The 22,987-nt window shown below is 42.9% G+C and overlaps 1 protein-coding gene across 1 annotated transcript in view; it reads left to right on the top strand.

The window, feature by feature from the left end:
• LOC126161692 (peroxidase-like) overlaps positions 1-22,987 on the top strand; it is a 289,458-nt gene that overhangs the window by 165,814 nt on the left and 100,657 nt on the right. The window contains exon 4 of the mRNA XM_049917712.1: positions 7,014-7,107. Coding sequence (XP_049773669.1) covers positions 7,014-7,107 — 94 coding nt within the window. The remainder of the gene's footprint in view (positions 1-7,013; positions 7,108-22,987) is intronic.

The raw sequence follows: 22,987 nt of genomic DNA, 5'->3' as shown, positions 1-22,987 counted from the left end.
TGGGCTCTTAAGGGAGTATGGGCTGCAATTCCTCCACAGACTTTCAGACACCTCACTGGAAGTGCCCCAGCTGTGTTCAAATCGACATAAAGGCGAGGGTTGGACACACCCTATATTAACGTCCACTAACAGGCGTCCGGATACTTCTGATCGGATAGTGTATTCTTCCCCCATCCGACTATTCAGTTTACTCCACATTAATTGAATAGCCATATGGGAGTGGTATTCGCTTTAGCCACACGCCAAATAACAAGCTAGAAGTGCTGGAATCAGTTACCATGTACATCCCCTGCTATACCGTGGCCTATAGACGCCTGCGTTTCACCTTGCAATGCTAAATAACTGAACGTCACACGCGCGGTATGGAAAAGACTTCCGCCGTACGATTGCTCATTCCCTTTATAAGCTTCTCTAAGAATCAAAAAGATTTTTTTCAATTTCTTGGCTTTCAGACCATGCCCATTCAGCCATTTTATTAGTGGAATATCAACTTTTTTGTGTATATAGACAAACAACGAGTGAAAATTTGTACTAAGGCTGGGAATCGAACCCGGAACTCCTGCTTACTTTTTTTAAATTAAATCTACCCGTACTTGCCACTGCCACTTCAACTCTACCACCAAAAAAACAATGAATTAGCCCTCTTCAGTCGTTGCCCTAGCTATTCCCAACAATTCTGCCTTTCTCCCAAGGGACGCGTTCCACGGGTCTATAATTTGCTTTTATATTTTTGTAATTACGTGATTATAATTAATAAAAGTGCACAAATTAAAATGCTATAAAACAAAATGTTACAATAAAAATGTGAGTCAAAGTATAAAGTAAAGTAGCTTTGTATATTGCCTGCTATACTTCAGCATAAAGAGGCTTTCTTCAAGAAATTGTGCAAGTGGAGTTCTCTTGTGCACCGCCACTAGCGTTTTCTATGTCCATCAGTACCGTCTAAAATATCTACAACAAACTCGTGCTGCATTGCTAATGCCTCCTGGAATCAACTAATAGCTATCCTTTGTCACTGCTTGCAATTCAGGTCATGATGCGCCGTACGTTACACTGAGCCTGACACTTCCCACGCAAATAGCGAGGAGGGGGCTTAAGAAAACGCTGCGTAAATAGTTTGCTAAGAGCGTACGGTACTTCGGTGTGCGTGGAAGAGCTGTATGAGAGTTTTGCAAGTACCGTCAGTAATCAAGCTCCACTTTCACCCCTTCGCCGAAGATGTAATCGATTGTCATTCCCTTGAACCAAATAAAGGCATGATATTTGGCGAGGGGAATGTAATAGTCATCTGGACACAGAAGGGACCGAGGCTCAATCACGTCATGTGGAACACGTAGGTAACAAGCCAAGGTCTTCTGTGTCAGTCACTAAAAGACGGACGACACTTACTAGGCAAGTGCGTTAGCCACTAAGCCACCTTGGCAAGGTGGTGCACTACCCTGGCACGCCTCCCTCCTCGATCCAAATTCTCACTGCCGCCCCAGTCTACTTTAAATTCCCCCTTACACACGAACAGAATTGCCGAGGTTCTCCATGTTCTGGAATAGCAGCTCAGCATCGAACGTAAACGGGAGATCCAGCCTGAAACCCAGGTGCACATACATACACAGATAACATCGGTGATAACCTCGTTGTTGAGCGCCCGTAAGCACCAAACCAAACAAATGAAATGACACAATTTCAGAGACTTTACTGGTCCCAAATAGATATGATTTTTGTATATAGAGTGAAGCGGCGAGTTAAAATTTGTACCAAGACCGGGTACCGTACCCGCGTCTGCTGCTTACTAGCCAGGTGCGTTAGCCACGAAGTCACCCTGGCACAGCAGCGCACACAACTGCGCGGGTTATCCTGGCTCGCCTCCCTCATCGATACACACATAAAATCGTATCTGTATGAGACCAGTAAAGTCTCTGAAATTGTGCCATTTCATTTCTGTAGGTATCTGCGCCTGCATTTCAGGCTGGATCCCCTTTTACTTTCAATGCTGAGGTGCATTTCAGAACATCGAAAGCCTCGAAAACTATATTCGTGTGTAAGGGAGAATTTAAAGTAGACTGGTAGACTGGGGGGCCAGTGAGAATTTGGATCGAGGAGGGAGCCTAGCTGGGTAATCCGTGAAGTTGTGTGCGCCGTCGCGCCAAGGTAGCTTAGTGGCTAATGCATTTGCCTAGTAATCACGAGACCCGAGTTAGATTCCCAGCCTTGGTACAAATTTTCACTGGCCGCTTGTCTATAAACATAGAATCATAGCTGTATGAGATCATGGCTCTGAGGACTATGGGACTTAACTACTGTGGTCATCAGTCCCCTAGAACTTAGAACTACTTAAACCTAACTAACCTAAGGACATCACACACATCCATGCCCGAGGCAGGATTCGAACCTGCGACCGTAGCAGTCGCGCGGTTCCGGACTGCGCGCCTAGAACCGCTAGACCACCGCGGCCGGCTGTATGAGGTCAGTAAAGTCTCTGAAATTGTGTCATTTCATTTGTCAACGATTCGAACGTAAGACAAAGCAAAACCCAGAATCGAGAGGAGAAAATCTCCAAGCCTTCGGGAATCGAACCCGCGCACCCTCGAGTAGAAATCAGCAGAGCTGATAGCACAGTTAATGGGGCGGAGATATCAAAAAGTTTGCAAGCCATGGCCCCGAAATGAGAGGCGCTTCCATTGCGTACAGTCGTGCAGGATTCTAGATGTAATTTCTTAATTTCGTCCGTCTCAGTTGCGTTGTGTGGTTTGAGAATGGGAGTGTGAGGCGGAAACCGGAAACCATTGCATTAGAATTTTATATTAGAGGAACTGAGACGAAAAAAAAAAGAAAATCAAATTTCCTCAGTTCTAGAGATATCTCTGGTTAAATGGCAGTGTTATGAAATTTCCCAGCTTTAAATGATTAAATGATTAAAAGGAAAGTAGGGTGTTCGCAAAAAAAGCATAGATCAATATTTCTCTCCGCACTTGCCTCCAACGTTAACGCTAGACAGGGATACTGGACTGTCGGAGAAAGACGTACGGCCTATGGAGTACCACGTCTGATCACGTGACCTGGCGCTTGGGGCTCGGCTTTCGTGACCTCCTCACTCACTCTCTCTCTCTCTCTTTCTCTCACCCTCTCGCCTGCGGCCGGCACGGAATGTAACCGGCGTGTTGATCAGCGTGCAGCTGTTTCCCGCGCTCGCCGACACATGTAGTGTACGAGCAACGAATGACAAACTGCCGCCGAGCACATCTGTACTGTTTCACGCGTGCTGTAATCCGCGGCGGAGTGGCTTTGAGATTTCGTCACCACTCGTCGTTTGCAGATACGGGCGTCTTCAGCGCATGTAACGCTTCTTACTTTCAGATAAATTTCGCTTTTCCTTGTAATCCTCTTTCGCATTAACCCGTTTGACATACTCTCAATCATCCTGGATCCACCATTGCATTATTTCTGTGATCAGATGCCCCTTGCTATCTGTACACCTCATTGACCAGAAAAGTAATCATAAACACATATCCGCCCACTGTCTGCGAATAGTGTAACACCTGTCACATGGGTTTCAGCACTTATGCTGCTGTCCAGGAAGCAGCTAAAATTGTGTTTGTGTGTGTGTGTGTGTGTGTGTGTGTGTGTGTGTGTGTTCATTACTTAAAACTTCCTGGCTGAGAGGCAGTGGTCGATCTGTAAAACTTCTTCTTCCTGCCGTTTCATTGCCAACTGCGGGCAACATCTTCCGAGGTGAGTCAACTGCCGGAGGTCCCGTTTATATAGGGCGCATAGAGAGTACCACCATACGTCACGTGGGGCCGACTGTAATTCTATCTCTGATTAACGTCGTTATTCTCGATTGAAGGTAATCGATTGTCACATCGTTGGTACGAAGTCTTGTCTAACTTTAAGCTTTCCTCTTTTCTATTAAAATTATTGTGGTGTTTCTGAATCTCTATTGCTTCCCTATACATACGTGCATAATAATAATACGATGTCCTGGCTAGCACGCTCGTGTCATTAATTTTTATTTCATGGTCACCGTCTTTAAAAAAATGTTGTCGGTATGTCCCAGTCAACAGTTCCTTTTGTGTTCGGTTAAGCGGGTATTGACACTTCTTTTCGTTGTGCCAATATAAACCTTCCCACAGCTACATGGAATTTTATACACCCCAGGAGTTGCTAAGGGGTGTCGAGCGTCTTTCACTGATCTTAAACACTCATTAACCTTCTTTGTGGGTCTAAAGATTGTTTCAATTTGAAACTTGGCCAGACCTTTCCCAATACGGACCGTAATACTGCGAATAAATGGAAGAAAAATTTTTCCAGCTGACAGTTGTTGTTGCTGAATGGTGTCAGACACTTTTCTTCTGGGATGAAGTGCTCGATCTATCTCCTTGTCGGCGTGTCCATTTTTCTCGAAAGCTGTTCGCAAATGAGACTACTGTGCTAGCCAGGACATTGCATTATTATGCACGAATGTGTAGGAAAGCTATAGAGATTCAGAAGCACCACAATAATTTTAACAGAAAAGTTAGACAAGATATGGCGGTTGACTTTGCACCAACGATGAGACAGTCGATTACCTTCAATCGAGAATAATGACATTCGTCAGAGATAGACTTACAATCAGCCCCACGTGACGTAAGGTGGTGCCCTCTATGCGCTCTATATGAAAGGGACCTCCACGGCCTGGCAGCCAATCTTTGGCTCACCTCGGAAGATGTTGCCCGCAGTTGGCAACGAAACGTCAGGACGAATAAGTTTTACGTTTTACAGATCGACATCGGCCACTCAGCCCGGAAGTTTTAACTAATGAAGAAGCCGGCCGTGAAAGCCTACACGTTATGAATAGTTATTGATAGTCATTTTCTAATTCCAGGGGCAAATGGAAGACGGAAGTATGAAACAATCATGTAAATACATGCATTACACCGTCTGAAGATGAGCTTTACGCCGTAGCCTATCAAGACTAAACAGTCTCTGCACACACTATAGCAAGGGACCGCGAAATTATTCGTTGATTCTAACTACACAGTGTTTTCCGAATTCGGCTACAGCCATTTCGCATAAATCAAATTATGTATGTCGCCACTCTCTATGTTAGCTTCGTATGTCAGTGCTGCAATTGCTTTCTGCGTCATGTTCACAGATTCTGGTACTTACAAACAGTCACCAAACACATTTCACTTTCTTCTAACTTCTGAGTTCTGTAGCTTGTAACAGCTTCCAGTAACAGCTTCCAGTGTTGTTACACACACGAGGGTTGAATGAAAAGTAATGCCTTCACTTTCGTTAACTAGGTTTGGATGGGAATATTTTAATAAATCAAACGCAGAAATAATCCTTCGAATGTGATCTTTAATTACCAATATTCACTTTTCCACATAGTCACCAGCCAATTGGATACATTTCTGCCAACGATGAACGAGTTTTCTGAAGCGGTCAGGGAAGAAGTCGACACTGTGTTTCTGCAACCAGAATCTCACAGTTCTCTCAACGTCTTCATCGGAAGCATAATGATGTCCCCGCAGATCATCTTTCATTATTGGGAACAGATGGAAGTCAAACGGTGCTAAATCTGGACTGTATGGGGGATGCCGTCGGTGGTGAGATTCAGTTCTGAAGTTCAGGGGTACCCATCGTGCACAGATCTTCCGATAGCCAAGCGAAGCAATAATGTGACCCACACGTTCTTGTGAAACGCCGATTGTGCTTGCAGTTTCTCTCTGAGTGATAAGACGATCGTCCTGAATCAATCTGTCAACATTTTGCTTGTAAAACTCGGTGGTTGGTGTCACAGGACGTCCAACTCTTTGTTTGTCACGCAGGTCAGATGGTCCCACCTCAACATCTTTAAACGTACTCGCCCAATGACGCACAGTACTCACATCAACACAATCACCATAAACTGCTTCATTCTCTGGTGAATCTCCTTTGGGGTGACACTTTCTTCTGTCAAGAATTCAGTGACTGGACGTTGCTTAAATCGCATTGACCGACCGTCTGAGCAGGGTTCCATACTTTACACTGTAACAACACAACCGTTCAATACTAAGGCTTCCCGCCAACTGGAGCTGTAGAGAAGAGGCTACGGAACAAGCCAGTACCAGCCGCATATCACTGCCGCCAACTGTTGAAGAGTTACGAAGGTGGAGGCATTACTCTTCAGTCAACCCTCGTAATTTCCACTGAACATGTATCCGCAGCTGCGACATATTGTTTAAATGACTCAAAACCGCCTGCATCCATAATTTTTTCTTTATTTGTTGTACTGTTCTACAGTTTCGGTCTTATTCCATTTTCAAGTATCCTGATAAACGGAAGCAACAGGAATTCAGTGAATTAACAGTCGGTTAAAAGTTAAACACAGAAACAAAGGAAATCTTGAAATTTGTATGGGTTACTAAAAGTTTACTAAAAACGTCAGTGAGGCTACATTATGCCTTACTAAAATTCACCTTAAAATATAACGCCCTCTTGTGATTTATATTCTTTCCTGTGAATACATCTTTTAATTACATTGTTTAAAATATTATGAAATTCTCTTTATTTAAAAAGACGGGATTTGAATATATAGACAGGTAATGTTAGTGTTTTCTAATTTGTTTGAAACTATTTTTCTTTCTTTTTTTATACATTTCATTATTGTTAACCTTGTGTGGCAATAAGAATGACTTTTAGACAGGTAATGTTAGCGGTTTCTAATTTGTTTGAAACTATTTTTCTTTGTTTTGTATACATGTCATTATTATTAATCTTGTGTTGCAATAAGAATGACTTTTAGACAGTACTTGTGACTAACGCTATGTATGAAGGGAGGAAGTGACGATACACAAGAACTTATAGGGTTCTTCTTATGCTTACTTTAAGCGGTGTGTGTGTGTGTGTGTGTGTGTGTGTGTGTGTGTGTGTGTGTGTGTGTGTGTGTAAGAGACAAAAACTTAATATAGCTAGTAATTGTTTTCTTTCGAATATAGTCACTGCCGAATTTCCGAATCGCGTGACTGTTTAGCATTTACATTATGTTGTTCCAGATGTGGCACATCCAAAGGCACATATCTGGAAGGCTGAGGAGGTGGCGACGGTGGGCGAGTTGCTGCTTGATGTCTCCATCAATTTAGCAAAGACGTGAGTACTTATTAGTCGACCACAATATTACTGCATGGCTCGTGTGTTTGTCTGCAAACAGGAATCCCATCATAATTTGCTCTGTTGTCCTAACGAGCAACAACTGGCTCGTGAAGTTATTCGCGCTTTCACAACGTATACGGTAGCCAGAAAAATGGATACAGTGTTTGCTTACTGTAAGGTCAACACGTGTTTCCGATTGCTGTCACGTGAGACCAAGTAAAATAATATTTTAGTTGGGTAGTACTGGACGTTGTTTTGCCTCCATTGGGTTATTAAGTGTTTATTCATTTAAGACATTCTATTCTGCCACTGACCTGCCATTATATTCCTGGTAATCGTAAGTAATGTGTCATACATTTGTCATGAATGCAGTATACTGTTATTCTTGAATTCAGACAAGTAAGTATGACCTGAAATTACCTTCCATTGACCGAAAACAGCAGCACTTTAGTGACCAGGTACAAAATTATTCAAGTCTTCGCAGGTGGCAATTAAAACTGGATCCCAGTACCTAAAACTGTGACAAACAAAAGAGTAACGACCTATCTTGCATTTCTGAATACACGTTTATTGCCTTCCTTGCAAAGTATTGATAATCACTCATTCCCCGAAGAAATTGGTCGTTATAAGAGAACTCGAAGACCATTATACTGCCTTTAATTTTTCTCTTTAAGGGCGATGTCTATGGACACAGTTTAAAGGTTCGATATTTCGTTACAAACCCTGTACTATAACCAAGGAACTAATTTATCATTTGCCGGCATCAAATACGTTTGGACTTGGAAAGGAAGACTACTGCTGTGGATGTTCCTCAAAATCATATTCCACTTCAGCTCAGGCGACGTCTCATCGATAGTAGATCGCTCATTACTTTTTGACATCAACTAGGCAAGAAAAGTATAGGATATAATTGTAAGAAATGAATAACAAGAAGAGATAGAAACACAGATTTTTTGGTGCCACTTTCTAGGACGTCAGTTCTGTAGAATTGGGAAGGTTATAACCCAAAAACTTTGGGGAACTGTGGGGAGGACATCTGGTATGTAATTGAATCAACAAATAGTGGATATATCACGGGGAGCTGTGAAGAAGAATTCGATGGACAGGTATCGAATTTAGAAAACAGTGACTATCGACGATCACGCTGAATTCCTTAAATTTTTTCATAATTTCATTAAAGTGCCCTTAGTTCGAGAAGAAATTATTCTCTAGTTATTGCTGCAAAACCACGTGCTGAGGTTTAAAAGTAATATCGTGTGGTTACAGACTTAACAGATACGTAGTAATTGATTTCTGTTCCTTTTGTTTCGACAAAGATCTGTACCTAACGTGGACCATTTTTATGTTCAGGTATTAACGATTCTCTGCTGAAAGCTGCCTGAAAGCCGCTCATGCAGAGGCCAGTGAAACCCAGGCGCTTGTTAGAAACAAAAAAGAGGTCGCAGTCAAGGCTGCTTCATTTTTATTACCTTCACTGATAGCCGCGGTAATAACCTGGACCCTGCATAACTGCACCACTTTCTCTGGAAAGACTGTTTCGTGAAAGCCTCCTCTCTTTTCTCCTTTCTATAACGTTTATGATTCAACACGTTCACCGCGTGAAAAAAAATTAACAAAATGCAAAATACAAGTCGACAATGAAAGAAACAGACAAAATTACAAGGTACCGCAACCGAGATAACTAGACTACTCGAGCGATTGTGGTACACGTGAAACTGGATTATTACCCTTCCGTCTTATTTTGGTTTACTATAGTGAAGGGACTATTTTTAAGAGATGCACTGGCAGAAAATTATGGGGTTTAAGTATTAATAATGCACACCTAAATCCTATGTTCAGCCAAAAATATCAGAGAAAGTCATTATCACCCATAGTGCATCAGATAAAAAACGTAAAACTTAGGGGAAAGAGCTTTATACGTATCCCTTCTGAAAACGGATGAATATAATAAAAGAAGATATAATATGCTTAGTTAATGATACTTTCAAAGAACACTTAACTGCCCTTGAAACTACTTTTCAGAAAACACAATGTCTGAACACACATGTAAGTCGAAACTATGACATGCACATAGCAAAAATTGTCTGTATTAGAATACATTTTTTTCTGTAGGAGATGGATTAGATTGGTTTGGATAAATGATAATTTTTGCACTTTTTGTTGGATAGATCCACACTACGAACGTTCTCAGAGATGTCATTAGACAAGAAGACATAATACATATGTACAAGAAAAGAGATGTAGTTAATTTCCTCCCACTGGTTAAACAGCCCTCATGGACAACATCTGAAACATATTTTCTTTAAGAGGTAATAACAAACTTGTCGCAAAACATGTAAATGTACAGTACACTGAGGTGTATATGATACATAATTCTTAGGCTATTACAGCCACGCATCATCAAACAGAAAATCAATTTACAACATTTGTTTATAACAGGGGGTCGATTGTAAACATGATGGATGGAAAAAGTAAGTAAACTGTTTATTATTTCTAGTGTTATGACCATAACTGTTAACACATTTATCCCACAGTGGACCACAACGCTCAATGACCTTATGCAAAAATATATTCGGTTGATTCACTAAGAAATTAGTCAGCTGAGTAGGAGCTGGTCCCCAGTACGTCCTTTAGGTCCTTCGAAATTTTTTGCGGTTGCTACCAATCTGCATAAAATAGTCTCCGTTCAATTGTCACGTCAAATCTGGCCAAAATCTCGAGCTTTCCACGAGATCCTCATGAGGAACAACTTGTTGTCGTGACTGCTGTTGTGGTAACCGTTTACAGTCGATAGACGGCTTGTGATTGATCCGGAATACGTCATCCTTACGTCACACTGCCAGATATTGTGTCCATCCTTGCACTGTTGGTGCCAGCACACTCGTAGGAACGTAAACAATCTAGCGCATTTCTCTGTGTCTTCTCAGCGTCGAGAATTGACTTCCACGCAGTGTTAACAAAATAACACGGCAACCAGATATGCGAAAACATTATGAAAATCTGTTTAACAGCTTGCTTATCCATCTTTTGAACGAAATACATCACTGATTCTGCGTGTCAGGGATCCTACAATTTGCTGGTAGGCTTGTGGAGGTTCTTGGCAAGAGACGTCTACGCACAGGTTATGTAAATCTCGTAAGTAACAGGCCGTTGGTTTGTGTACGTGGTGATGGCGTCCGATAGCGACCCTGATGGGTTCTGTAGGATTTACATCAGGCGAATTTGGTCATCGAGACATCAACGTGAATCCACTATAATGCTCCTCAAACCATTGTAGCGCGGTTCTGGCTCCGAGACACAGACAATTAAACCGCTGAAAGATGACATCGCCTTCGGGGAAGACATGAAGCATCAACGGAAGCAGGTCGTTCGCAGCTGTCAGCGTGTCTTCGATTACTACCACAGGCCTCATGAAAACGCAGGAGAATGTCTCCCGTAGCATAATACTGCTCCCACCAGTTGCGTCCGTGGCGCGCTGCACCTTTCGAGCCACAGTTAACCTCGATGACGGCATTTGTGGAGACGACCTAGTGTAGCAAAAATGTGGGTCACCCGAAGAGTCGACAAGTTACCACTGATCGATGTCGAATTCCGATGGCCCCGTGCCCGCTGCAGTAGTATTTGACGATGTCGTTGGCTCAACATGTGAACACGTAGGGATGTTTTGCTGCAAAGCTCCATGTTTAAAAAAGTGCGCTGAACGGTGTGCTCCGAAACACTTTTGCGTGCATCTGCATTGTACTCTTTCGGCACAGATGCCACAGATCATCATATATCCTACTTTACATAGGAGGCAAACCTCCAAACCCCACTCTCTGTGAAGAGTCGCGGACGGCCAACCATTTAGCGCCTAGTCATAGTTTTACTGTCCTACTGCCTCTTTCCGTGGGTGACCCCGAGAGTAGCACGTGAACATTGGAACAGCCTCGCCATTTTCGAGATACTCGTTCACAGGTCTGCGTAATAATAATCTGCCCTTTGTCAAATTCGTCTATCTTAATGGATTTCCCCACGTGCAACCCATATATTCACTACGGCAATGTCCCATCTGTGTCTGCTCCGCTTGCATACTATTGTTAGCGCGCCAAGTGCCTCCAACGCCAGCATGCGGCATCCAACGTTTCGGTGGGCAGTGGCGATAATGTTTCGGCTGACCAGTGTTGTGTGTGTTTGTGTCTGTGTGTGTGTGTGTGTGTCTGTGTGTGTGTGTGTGTGTGTGTGTGTGTGTGATGACAGCCTACGTAGTGTTTTATTTATCTCGCCTGCAATCGCCTTTCTGTGATTTTACAGAGTGTGTGTGTGTGTGTGTGTGTGTGTGTGTGTGTGTGTGTGTGTGTGTGTTTGTGTATGTATGTGAAGTTCAGAACTCTGATACTAATCCACCAAACAATTAAATCTACATCTTTATCTATATGATTAATCAGCAATTGAGAATTAAGTGCCTGGCAGAGGATTCATCATACCACCTGCATGCTATTTGTCTACCGTTCCATTCTCGAACAACGCTCGGAAGAAACGACTACACATATCTTTCCGTGAAAGCTTTGATTTCTCTTATTTTATTTTGATGATAATTACTCCTTATGTAGGTGGGCGCCCACTGTATACCTGCACACTCTGAGGAGAAAATTGGAGATTGAAATATCATGAGAAGATGAGAAGATCATGCCGCAACGAAAAACGCCTCTTTTTTAATGATTGCCACCGTATCATATCCTTAGCACTCCCTCCCCTAATTCGCGATAATGCAAAATCAACTGGCCCTCTTTGAATTTTTCGATGTCTTCCGTCAATACTATCTGATGCGGATCCTACACCGAGCAGCATTACTCCAGAAGAATGCGGACAAGCGTCTGATTAGTAGACCTGTTGCATTTTCCAAGTGTTCTACCAATAAATCGCAGTCTTCGATTTGCTCTCTCCGCTACATTATCTACGTGATCGTTGCAATCTTGTCTAAATCATTTTGCAATTAGCTTTGATCATCTGATGACTTTATAAGACGGTAAATCAGATTATATCTCCAAACTATCTACAGGGATGCTCAGATTGTCTCCTAAATCGTTTACTCGTATGTAGATAAGGAACAGCAGCGCCCTATAACAATTGTTTGGAGAACGCCAGGTATTACTTCTGTTTTGCTTGATGACTTTTCATCATTTACTATGAACTGTGATCATTCTGACAGGAGACCACGAATCCAGTCGCACAACTGGGGTGATACTCCATTGGCACCCAGTTAGATTAGAAGTCGCTTCTGAGGAAGGGTGTCAAAAGCCTTCCCGAAATTTAATAGTTTGGAATCAGTTAGACAGTCCCTGGCAATAGCACTTGTAACACGCCCGGGAGGAAAGGGAGTAGATATGCAGTACTAATAAAAGCTAGGCTTTAGCACTCGAGACTGTAAAACACCCCCTAGACACAGGAACGAGGCTGATATTTAACGGCCGTGTGCCTAAGCCCGCGTACCTGGTCCTTCCCGCGACGGTTAATCTGCTGCTCTCTGCACTGCCTGCCATGATGTGTCCTGTAATAACTATTGTCTAGCAGGGAGAGGAGTCATTCACACCAACAATACCAAGTTGATCTGGTAGAATTCACTGTATTCTGTTAAACACTCGCACACGGTGGGGCTGCCCTGTTCACGATTAACATTATTCTACAATGGACGTGATCAGTAATTGTACTCCAAGTACGTGTCCGTTGTGAAGTATAAGGTTGCTGTCTAAATGATGGCATCCAATGCAAAAACACAGTGCATAGAATACAAAATAATCATTGTTCAACGGATGTTTCGTCAGTCGATGATTGGCACAGTCCTTTCAACAGTACTAAAAAATTCAATAGCTTATAACACGAGCGTGGGAGTTACCGAATCGCGATTCCGATGCTCCATAAAATTTCTGGTACGATATACGAACGAGAAGATACCTGCACTAGTGATATTCAGTCAGTCAAAACGATTTGTGTTTCTTTCACTTAGAACTTGCAATTAGGATCATACCAGTTGACATTATTTTTTCGTAACGGTCGCGACGCGGTTGATTGTTGTTCTCCCGACACGACACACGAAACCGAGAAGCATCACCTTTTGGATAAACATTGATACTGCGTCGTGAACACTGAAATAAAACGCAAGACTTCTGTCGCAAACATTTTCAATTACTTCTGCATAACTATGTGCTGCATCCACGGCATCAACACAATACTCCGCCCACGCTCCACGAAAGCTACGCCACGGCTCTCCACTCTTGCTCTGCGCTAGGCAGAGAGGCGACTATCGGATAGTCAACCATATAATTCTATGCTTGCACACTCATTACGTTGTGAGAAAATAGAGATCTAGTAGTGTTTCACAAGGACGATGTTTTCTGAATTCGTGTTGACTATTCGTCAATAAATCGCTTCTTCGAGATAATTCATAACGTCCGACCACATTACATGTTCCAAAATCCAATTGCAAATCGACATTAGCGCTATGGGATTACTCCAGTTTCTATCTTAGGTGGGCCTATTGGTGTGACTTGTGCAAATTTCCAGTCTTTAGGTACGGGTCTTTTGACGTACGAGTCATTGTATATGATTGCTAAGGATGCATCTATTATATCACCATACTTTGGAAGGAATCTCACTGATATCCATTTTGAACGGAAAGCCTTGTCTTCATTAAGTAATTTAAGCTGCTTCGCTACACCAGAGATATTTGCTTCTTAGTTACTCATGTTAGCAGTAGTTCTTGATTCACATCCTGGAGTATTTACTTCTTCTTAGATGCAACCCTCTAACGTTACAGAGAAAGTCGAGTTTGAAGTTTTCCGAATGTCGTTAATACCGTAAAGGAAATTCGAGTTTTGGCGGGCTGCGTGGCTCCGTGGTAGAATGCTCATCGACCACGCGGGCAGCCCGGGTTCGCTTCTATGATGTGGTAATTTTTTGAAGAAAGGTGCATGTTTCAAGAGCACTTCCGTGAAGCGTATAATACATAAGGATGTAAAAAATTATTTGTAAATTTTGTAATCCAAACAACCTTTATTAACATTCTTTTATAAAACATTGATAATTAAGAATTTATACTTGCAATGAAAACTGAATTTTTTGGGAGATATGTAATTAGAGATAGGAAGACGTCCATTTTTCATAAAAATGACGTTTAGAAATGTGTTAATAGCACATGTTCTGTGAATTTTATATTTAAATGATGTAGGTATTCGAACTAAACTGAGAAAAACGAAATAGTACTGACCTAAATTGTGACTCGAATCAATCACTATTAGTCTCGACCGCTACTTTTTTTCCCCATCTTTGTGCATCTTGCGCTTCACCGATATGCTCATAGGACATGCACCTTTGTTTAACAATGTGCATCATCCGCGCATCGAACCTAGCATTCCTACGTGGCAGGCGAGCACTCTGCCATAGAACTACGCTGCCTCTGAAAAAGATAACAGGTGTCTCTTTGGATTATTAAAGACGCTCGGAAAAACTCAAAGTCGATTTTCACGAGAATTTTTGAGGGATGCGTTGCTTTGGATGGCTGGTATTTGCTCTCTGAACTTGATGAATTATAAATATAAAAAAAATTACAAAAATTCTATACATGTGTGGCCTTCTAGTAAGATTAATTGTAGCCGCTGTGACGGTTGAAGTTGTTCTTGCAGATTCTAATTTCTGCTGCTTATCTAATAACATAATCCCAGTATGTAGAAGCGTAGGACAACATTTTAATTACATCAAAAAACTTCTGATTTTATTTGTGATATGCGGACGCAAACATCGATCAATCACGACTCCTCTATGGACTGTAAGTACCTTCTAAGACAACAAAACGACGCACCGCAAAGGGTTTATACGAATTTGTCATAAACTGATATTCGTACAGATATCGACGGTAAATGCAATGTTGTAAACTTTGACAGCCAATGGGCGAATGTGTGACGTTACAGCGCAGTTTCAACGCGCAGCTGGCAATGATAGTAAACAGGGGCATGGCGATACCAGGGCTTAGCGTTTGCGGATTTGATTCCATGTACGCAGATGACAGTCACTATGCCTCGCAGAGAGGTGCGTCAACAGAATACGCAGATGTCAGCATTTGAGAAAGGACGTGTAGTTGCTCTCAGTTGGGTATCGGGGGTCGAGAATAATCGGTGAGTCGCTCGACATTTGAATAGAAAAGCACTCCGCCTTCAGGCCACAAGTGGCCCATCGGGACCATCCGACCGCCGTGTCATCCTCAGATGAGGATGCGGATAGGAGGGGCGTGTGGTCAGCACACCGCTCTCCCGGTCGTTATGACGGTTTTCTTCGACCGGAGCCGCTACTATTCGGTCGAGTAGCTCCTCAATTGGCATCACGAGGCTGAGTGCACCCCGAAAAATGGCAGCAGTGTATGGCGGCCCGGATGATCACCTATCCAAGTGCCGGCCACGCCCTACAGCTCTTAACTTCGGTGATCTGACGGGAACCGGTGTATCCATTGCGCCAAGGCCGTTGCACATTTGAACAGAAGAGATGCCATTATTCGACGATGTTGGCAGGAACGTGTGAACCATGGCCGAAGGAAGCGCCAAGAAGGAAGTGGTCGACCTAGAGAGACGACAGGACGTAAGGGCGAACACTGGTCTGAGACGGATTCAGCGTCCTGGATTCGTCATTATCATCGATCCGACGTGCAACTGGTGCTCCAGTACGACAAGGATCATTAACAGGTGACTCATCGAAAGGAGGTTGAGCTCACGGTGCCACTTCCGCCGCCTACCATTGACTTCTGTACACCAACAAGCCTGTTTGCAGTGGTGTCGGGCACATTCGGCCTGGAATGAAAAGAGTTCAGTGATGATTCCCGCTTAGAAATGAACCCCGATGACCTGGAAACACGTTTCTGGACAGGTCCGGTCAGTGGTGGGATACCAACGGGACTGTTACCCGCAATAAGGCCTGGCAATCAGGTCTGGAGTGTTGTTTCATTTCATATCAGGACCCCTTTTCTAGTCATCCACGGCCACTTACAGCACAGTGGTACGTCGCCAGTGTTCTGATTTATTGTCCTTCATGCCACGCCATCCTGGACTTACATTTCAGAAAGATAATGCCCAGCCGGACACAACGAGAATTTCTACTGCTTATCTTCGTGCTTGCCAAACCCTATCTTTGCCGGCAAAATTGCCGAATCTCTCTCCAGTGGAGAGCGTTTGGTGCATTATGGGCAGAGCTCTTCAACTTCGGGGTTTTCACGTTCTAATGCGGCAGTTGGATATAGCTCGACACGATACCCCTCAGGAGGGGGGAGGGGGGATTGGGTTGGGTTGTTTTGGTGAAGGATACCAGACAAAAAAATGGTTCAAATGGCTCTGAGCACTATGGGACTTAACATCTATGGTCATCAGTCCCCTAGAACTTAGAACTACTTAAACCTAACTAACCTAAGGACGTCACACGCATCCATGCCCGAGGCAGGATTCGAACCTGCGACCGTAGCGGTCACGCGGTTCCAGACTGAAGCGCCTAGAACCGCACGGCCACACCCGCCGGCTGAGACTAGACAGCGAGGTCATCGGTCTCATCGGATTAGGGAAGGACGGGGAAGGAAGTCGGCCGTGCCCTTTCAAAGGAATCATCCCGGCATTTGCCTGGAGCGATTTAGGGAAATCACGGAAAACCTAAATCAGGATGGCCGGACGCGGGATTGAACCGTCGTCCTCCCGAATGCGAGTCCAGTGTCTAACTACTGCGCCACCTCGCTCGGTTTCTCAGGAGGACATCCAACAATTCTATGAAACAATGCCAAGCCGAATAACTGCTTGCGTAGTGGCAGAAGTGCACCAACGCGTTAGCGAATTGCTTGACTTTTTAAGCTTTTTCTCTTGGATAAATCGTCAAATGTCTCTGAAATTGTAATCATTTCTTTTTCTGTACAAGTACGTAACATCTAGTGATTTCCGTCCCATTCGGACAGTTCCTTCGTGGTGGGTCTTTTCTTCCCTTAGCATGTAGTTATTACAACAGCAGATTGGACAGCCAATTCTTCCTAACGAAGCCGATGAGGGAACTTAATCTCATAGAAAATGGAAGCTGTATCCAGATTCGACGCTACAACCAAGCCGAGATTGTTATGTACAAAAATGTCGTTGCAAGAAACTGAGATCAAACTGTTAGCAAGTTCTTTAATAAAGGATACTTGAGCCGAAACGGCAGTGCAATTTATAGTTGTCTCTGAAACAACTAGGAAAAATATGAGTTATAAAATCACAGTTTCACACTTGAACAGTCTATTCTGTTGAATGGGGTTCTTGGTATGATAATCATCATTCTGTGCCTCTCGCGCTGCATCATGTAATGGTTTGTATCTTCTTTTTTCAATTCCACCGACACTAAGATTGTTCGTTGACGAAACGCTCCTTTCGCCTCTTGTACACTTTATTGAGAGTGCTTGCATGGCTCGAATGAACCGATTCAGAGAATCTGCGTGCACTGAAGCTAGAGAGGTAGGAATCGATCTGGTTTCCTAATACACACACACACATACACACACACACACACACACACACAGACAAACGCATACACATACACAGACAGACACCTGGGAAAGTGCCGCTGGCAGCCAGGCAGGACGGCAGCGAAAGCCGACAGCGAATAAGCATGTAAGACGTCGCTCAGAGGCCGCAGGCCATCCGGGAAAGCCCGGAGAAGGCGCTGCTGCTGGCTGCGGCACAGTCGCTGTGCGGGCGGAGGAATGTGTAGAAGGCGTCCGGTGTGTCCCCTTGCCGCTGCATAGTGACTAACGGAACTTTGCCTCTCTACTTGCCGACGATTCTCCCACATTTTTTCCCGACTGACAGTCAAGCTACGCGTCAAATCATCCAAACACAATAATTCTCTCATCTCGTTCTTCGTGATATTTTATGAAACTAAATTCTAAAATATAAATAAATAAATAAAAACCTCGCACCACGAAGGAATTATCCGAATGGGGCGAAAATCGATAAATGTGATGTCCATGTACAGACATACAAATGATTACAATTTCAGAAAATTTGGACAATTTATTCAAGACAAACAGCTTTACAAATCGAGCAAGTAAATAACACCTTGCTCCACCTCTGGCCTTATGCAAGCAGTTATTAGGCTTGGCATTGACTGACAGAGTTGTCGTATGTCCTTCTGAGCTACCTCGCTGGTCAAGGTAGGATTTGGCAAGCACGAAGACAAGCAGCAGAAACTCTACCCATATGCGGGCAGGCATTATCTTGCTGAAATGTAAGCTCAGAATCCCTTGCCATGAAGGACAACAAAACGAGTAGTAGAACATAGTCAACATACCGATGCGCCGCAAGAATGCATCGGATGACAACCGAGTGGGTTCTGCTATGAAAACAAATGGTACCCCAGGCCACCACTCCTGGTCGTCGGACCCACAGCTGCCCAGGGCGTTTCCAGACCCTCTTCGGTAGTCAGAGGGGCTCGGTTCGAAGCTGGACTCGACACTGAAGAAAATTCATTTTCAGTCAATGAGGTTCCAGACCGGAGACGTCTCTGGAGACGCCCCAGACAGCGGTGGGATACCAATCTGATTGACGCCCGCCATATGAGCCAACAACCTGCAGTGATGGTCAGGGGCGCCATTTAATTTCATAGCAAGACCCCTCTTTGGTTGTCATCCGCAGCACACTTACCGCAGAGCGGTACGTGGACGATACTCTGTGCTCCGTTTTGTTACACTTCATGGCAAGCCATCCTCGGATGTTTTGTCTTAGAGTTTGCAATTACTAATGGCAGTGAACCTGAACGCTTCTTAAAAGGCAACAAACATAATATTAAACTGCAACGACCATCCTTTTTTTTTTTTTTCAAAGGCCGTTCGGTGGGAATTTCTAGGACAAACGGTGTGTATGGTCGAAAATTAAATTCCTTCGCCTTGTTGCTATGGCGAGTAAAGAGTTGAACGTGTTCCACATTCTATGCTGTATCCGCTAAATCCTGTGATAACTCACCTGACAACCACACACGAAAGCGTACGGGTTTAAAAAAGTGATGTTGGGTTAGAAAATGGCTGACTGTGAGTGGTTCTTTCAAGTGAAAGCAAACTGGTGCGTGGTAGCCACTTAACAGATGACGGTGACGTGGCGCAACACGTACACAAAATTATTTCCTCATGATGACACGGACGAGAGGTTATTTCCTGGCAACGACATGGACGAGAGCTTACTTCCTCGCGACTAGATGGACGAGAGGAGCTCGCCCAAGTCGTGTGGAGAGGTTAAATCCCCGTTTCCTCGCTACCACGGAAAGACGAACAGTGTTTGTAAAAAAAATGATAGAACGTTCGTCTGAAAGGATAGAACAATTAAAAGTCGTGGGAAGTACCGTTGTAGCATTGGCAGCAGCATCAGCAGCCTCATTCGCCGAAATGTCGACCTATCCACAAACCTATACGAACGACACGTTGGTGGGACTATCAGCGAGAGGGTGAAGGCACTCATGGATCCGTTGTACTAAAAGATGGTGGAACATCGCAAGAGACTCTGCAGAGCACTAACGGAATCAGAGCGTGCGACAGATTTACAGATGTGCCACTTTGACGTTCAAGATGGCCTGATTACAGGCTAATTTCACTCCATTAAAAATCGAGCACTAGTCTAATAGATGAATTTAAAAACCTCTTCACCGACAACAGAGGATTATACCGTGTAATAGTGATCCTTAGTGCCGCCAATGTAACTGAAGGTGCTATCCCCTCCAACATATGATGCTCCAGAAATCTCGAGTGAATGACAGAAGCCGGGCCGGCCGAGGTGTCCGAGCGGTTCTAGGCACTTCAGTCCAGAGCCGCGCGACTGCTACGGTCGCAGGTTCGAATCCTGCCTCTGGCATGGATGTGTGTGATGTCAGGTTAGTTAGGTTTAAGTAGTTCTAAGCTCAAGGGGACTGATGACCTCACATGTTGAGTCCCATAGTGCTCAGAGCCATTTGAACCATTTGAACAGAAGCCGGAACACAGTTCTTCGCATGCGATGAAGTTCAAGATTGGCATGGACCTCCACAGGAAGCCAACAGGAATGACTTTCACTCCTCGGGAATGTAGCAGGTAACACGAGGTGAAGCTTTCGAAATAGAACATGAAAAAGGACTGTGGAAGGCAACAAGCGAACAGATCTTGTCTCGTATTGGCAATCAGGGACTTTCTCACACAAAATATCATTTTTTTTCAGAGACAGCTCTGGTCTATCATCGTTGTCACAAGGTAGAACTCTCAACATCACTTTCCCAGTTTCTGTAAGTGTTCAAAGTATGATGATCATTCTAAGATCATAAACGGTCCCCTTCCTCCATCTGATCCCATTATCCCATTTCAGTAATCACTACATTATACTCGCTTCCTCATCCATTTGAAACACTTAAAATGTGCGATCTTCTTCAGCTTCAGATGGATTAGTCGCCCCAGTTCGACCTATTGTACTCGTATATAATTCATACTTCCCTCCGTCACTCTCCGCAGCTCAGTAACCAAATGAATTGTCGTATTTGTTGCCACTGTCTTCAAGAAAGACCATTCACCCTACAATAAGTCACCCTTGCCGACTGATCCATTTTCGGCCCGATCTACACTCCCTCATGAATTGGTCCATTTCCATTTAAACCCGCTGGACACCGTAGTTTAATCTACCCAAACTCACCCTTTTCTACCGCCTTAATCGATACCACCAAATCTGTACTCCATCCGGACTCACCTTCTCCCTCACCACTGGAGATAGTCCTTTAGTTGAAACAGCATTTCATCCACAAGCGACTTCATCGATTTCACCACTCTCACGATGCGATCGGCAATGATCTAAATTAAATCACCAAATATTTAGCATTCTATGTCTTATTTATCGTTTAAATAATTAGAAATTAAATATTTGAGCAATAAATTTACGAAAATTTATGCTATTTCTTTTTTTAAAGTGTGATGTGGCTGAAATACGAGAATAAAGATTTCAGTCCACCTTTGTCGTGAATGGCGAGAGACTAAAAAAGACACACAAGTTCATAAATGTTACGTGCCAGATTGGTTAACATAGACGTTTTCTGGGTGTAGGGCTAAGCTACTTGATGGAGAAAACACACATTTCGGTCACAGTTGCAGTGGCTTACTCGGGCTCTACTAATAAAGAAATTTCAGTTTTATCCAATCCGTGGTAGTTATTTTACAATATGACGCAGCTCTACAATAATAAAACTTTAATGTTCGTGTATGTCGGTTCAGGTCATGTTAGTTCAGCAGTTATGATACTAATATATCCCTAGATGCTATCAAACCACTACGGTCTTGTCTAACAGCTTCCTCTTTTCCACCTGACCTTTTAGTAAAAACAAACTTCATCGCATTTCCTAAGAAAGCTACATGGACTTAAGAAAGTATTGATTTGATCTGAAGATGTGTTTATCTTCTGTACTGGCAATGTTATCCTCAGCTCGTAAACAACGCAAAAAATTTTGAAAACGCCTTTATTTTGCAAGTCTTCTTTCTCTACGGCACTAGTTCACTATAACTGATGGTTCCAAGACAAAAGACAACTCTCGTTATCGGCCTCGGTATCTGTTATCCGTATGTAATGTCCATTTCTTGTCAAATAATTTTACTTCAGCTATAAAGGACTAATTGTTACTTCATTCTTGAGCGTACTCCTAAAGCGGTTGGTTTTAGGGCCAATGAAAGTAGTCTTTATCCGTCTCAATTTTTCGCCGTTAATCTTACCATATATATGTTTTTCTAGGAAAACGTGTGTCATTTTAGTATTCGCCTTCATTTTTTGTTACGGTGAGTTCAGTAAATTTGTTTGTTCACTTACAAATTATACTCTTAATTGCTGCAGCATAACTTTTTCCTTCTCTACCGTAACTGTTATCGGACCTCGTCACTGCTAAGTAGTTGTAAGTAAAGCTTTCTAAAGCCAATATCGCATAAATATTTCTTTATTTGCAAACAATCGATACCGACAGGCTTTGATGTTTAGTAGTCGTCTTCAAAAATTTATCTTATAAAGTGTGTTCATTTTGAGTTCGATCTCACACCAAGTTGCCAAGTTGTCATGTAGATAAAATGTAGCACAGTATATAAATATTTACCTAAAAGCACCTTGTGCACATGGCCATGTCCATACAAGTAGCGCTCAAAGATGACTGTTACGTCATAAACAAAGTACACAATACCGTGCTTTTTATTGTGTACTGTGCTTTTATGACGCGATAATCATCTGTGAGCGTACATATATGGACATTATCATGTGCACAAGGTGCTTTTTGATTTTAAAGTTCTATTTATGACATATATTTATACAATGTGCTATATTTTATCTACATGACAACTTGGCGTCTGATCGAACTCAAAATGAACACATTTTATAATACACATTTTTGTAGACTTAAAGATGACAGAAAAGTCTGTCGAAACCTGTTGTTTGAAAATAAAGAAATCTTTATGCGATCTGGGCTTTAGAAAATTTTTACCATGTAAAACAGATCTCTCATTATAATTCCTCAGTATGAGAAAATTCAGTGTTTCTAAGTAGACCTATGTAATGTTTAATAATACCTTCTTTGTAAACTTAACGTGCCCGATTAAAGTAGTCCTGAAGAACGAAACAAAATTACGTATGAAGCTATAGTTCCGACTGAGAATGGCGATGATGAAATAAACTGCACTTCAAATTTCAAGTAATGTTCTCTTTTGATCGAAATTTCTTGTGGAATCACTTTGAACAACATGCTAAACTGTGAAGCAACAAGCCAGGTTGCAAAAGTACTGTATAATTACAATAACAACACACTATAATCAGTCAATATGTTTGGTTTAGTATGTCTAACTGAAACGAGCAACGTACAACACTCAGTTAAA

Source organism: Schistocerca cancellata, chromosome 1 (genome assembly GCF_023864275.1).
Source record: "Schistocerca cancellata isolate TAMUIC-IGC-003103 chromosome 1, iqSchCanc2.1, whole genome shotgun sequence".
Taxonomy (NCBI): domain Eukaryota; kingdom Metazoa; phylum Arthropoda; class Insecta; order Orthoptera; family Acrididae; genus Schistocerca; species Schistocerca cancellata.
The sequence above is the reverse complement of the archived record's forward strand: the minus strand, read 5'-3'. Positions and strand labels throughout refer to the sequence as shown.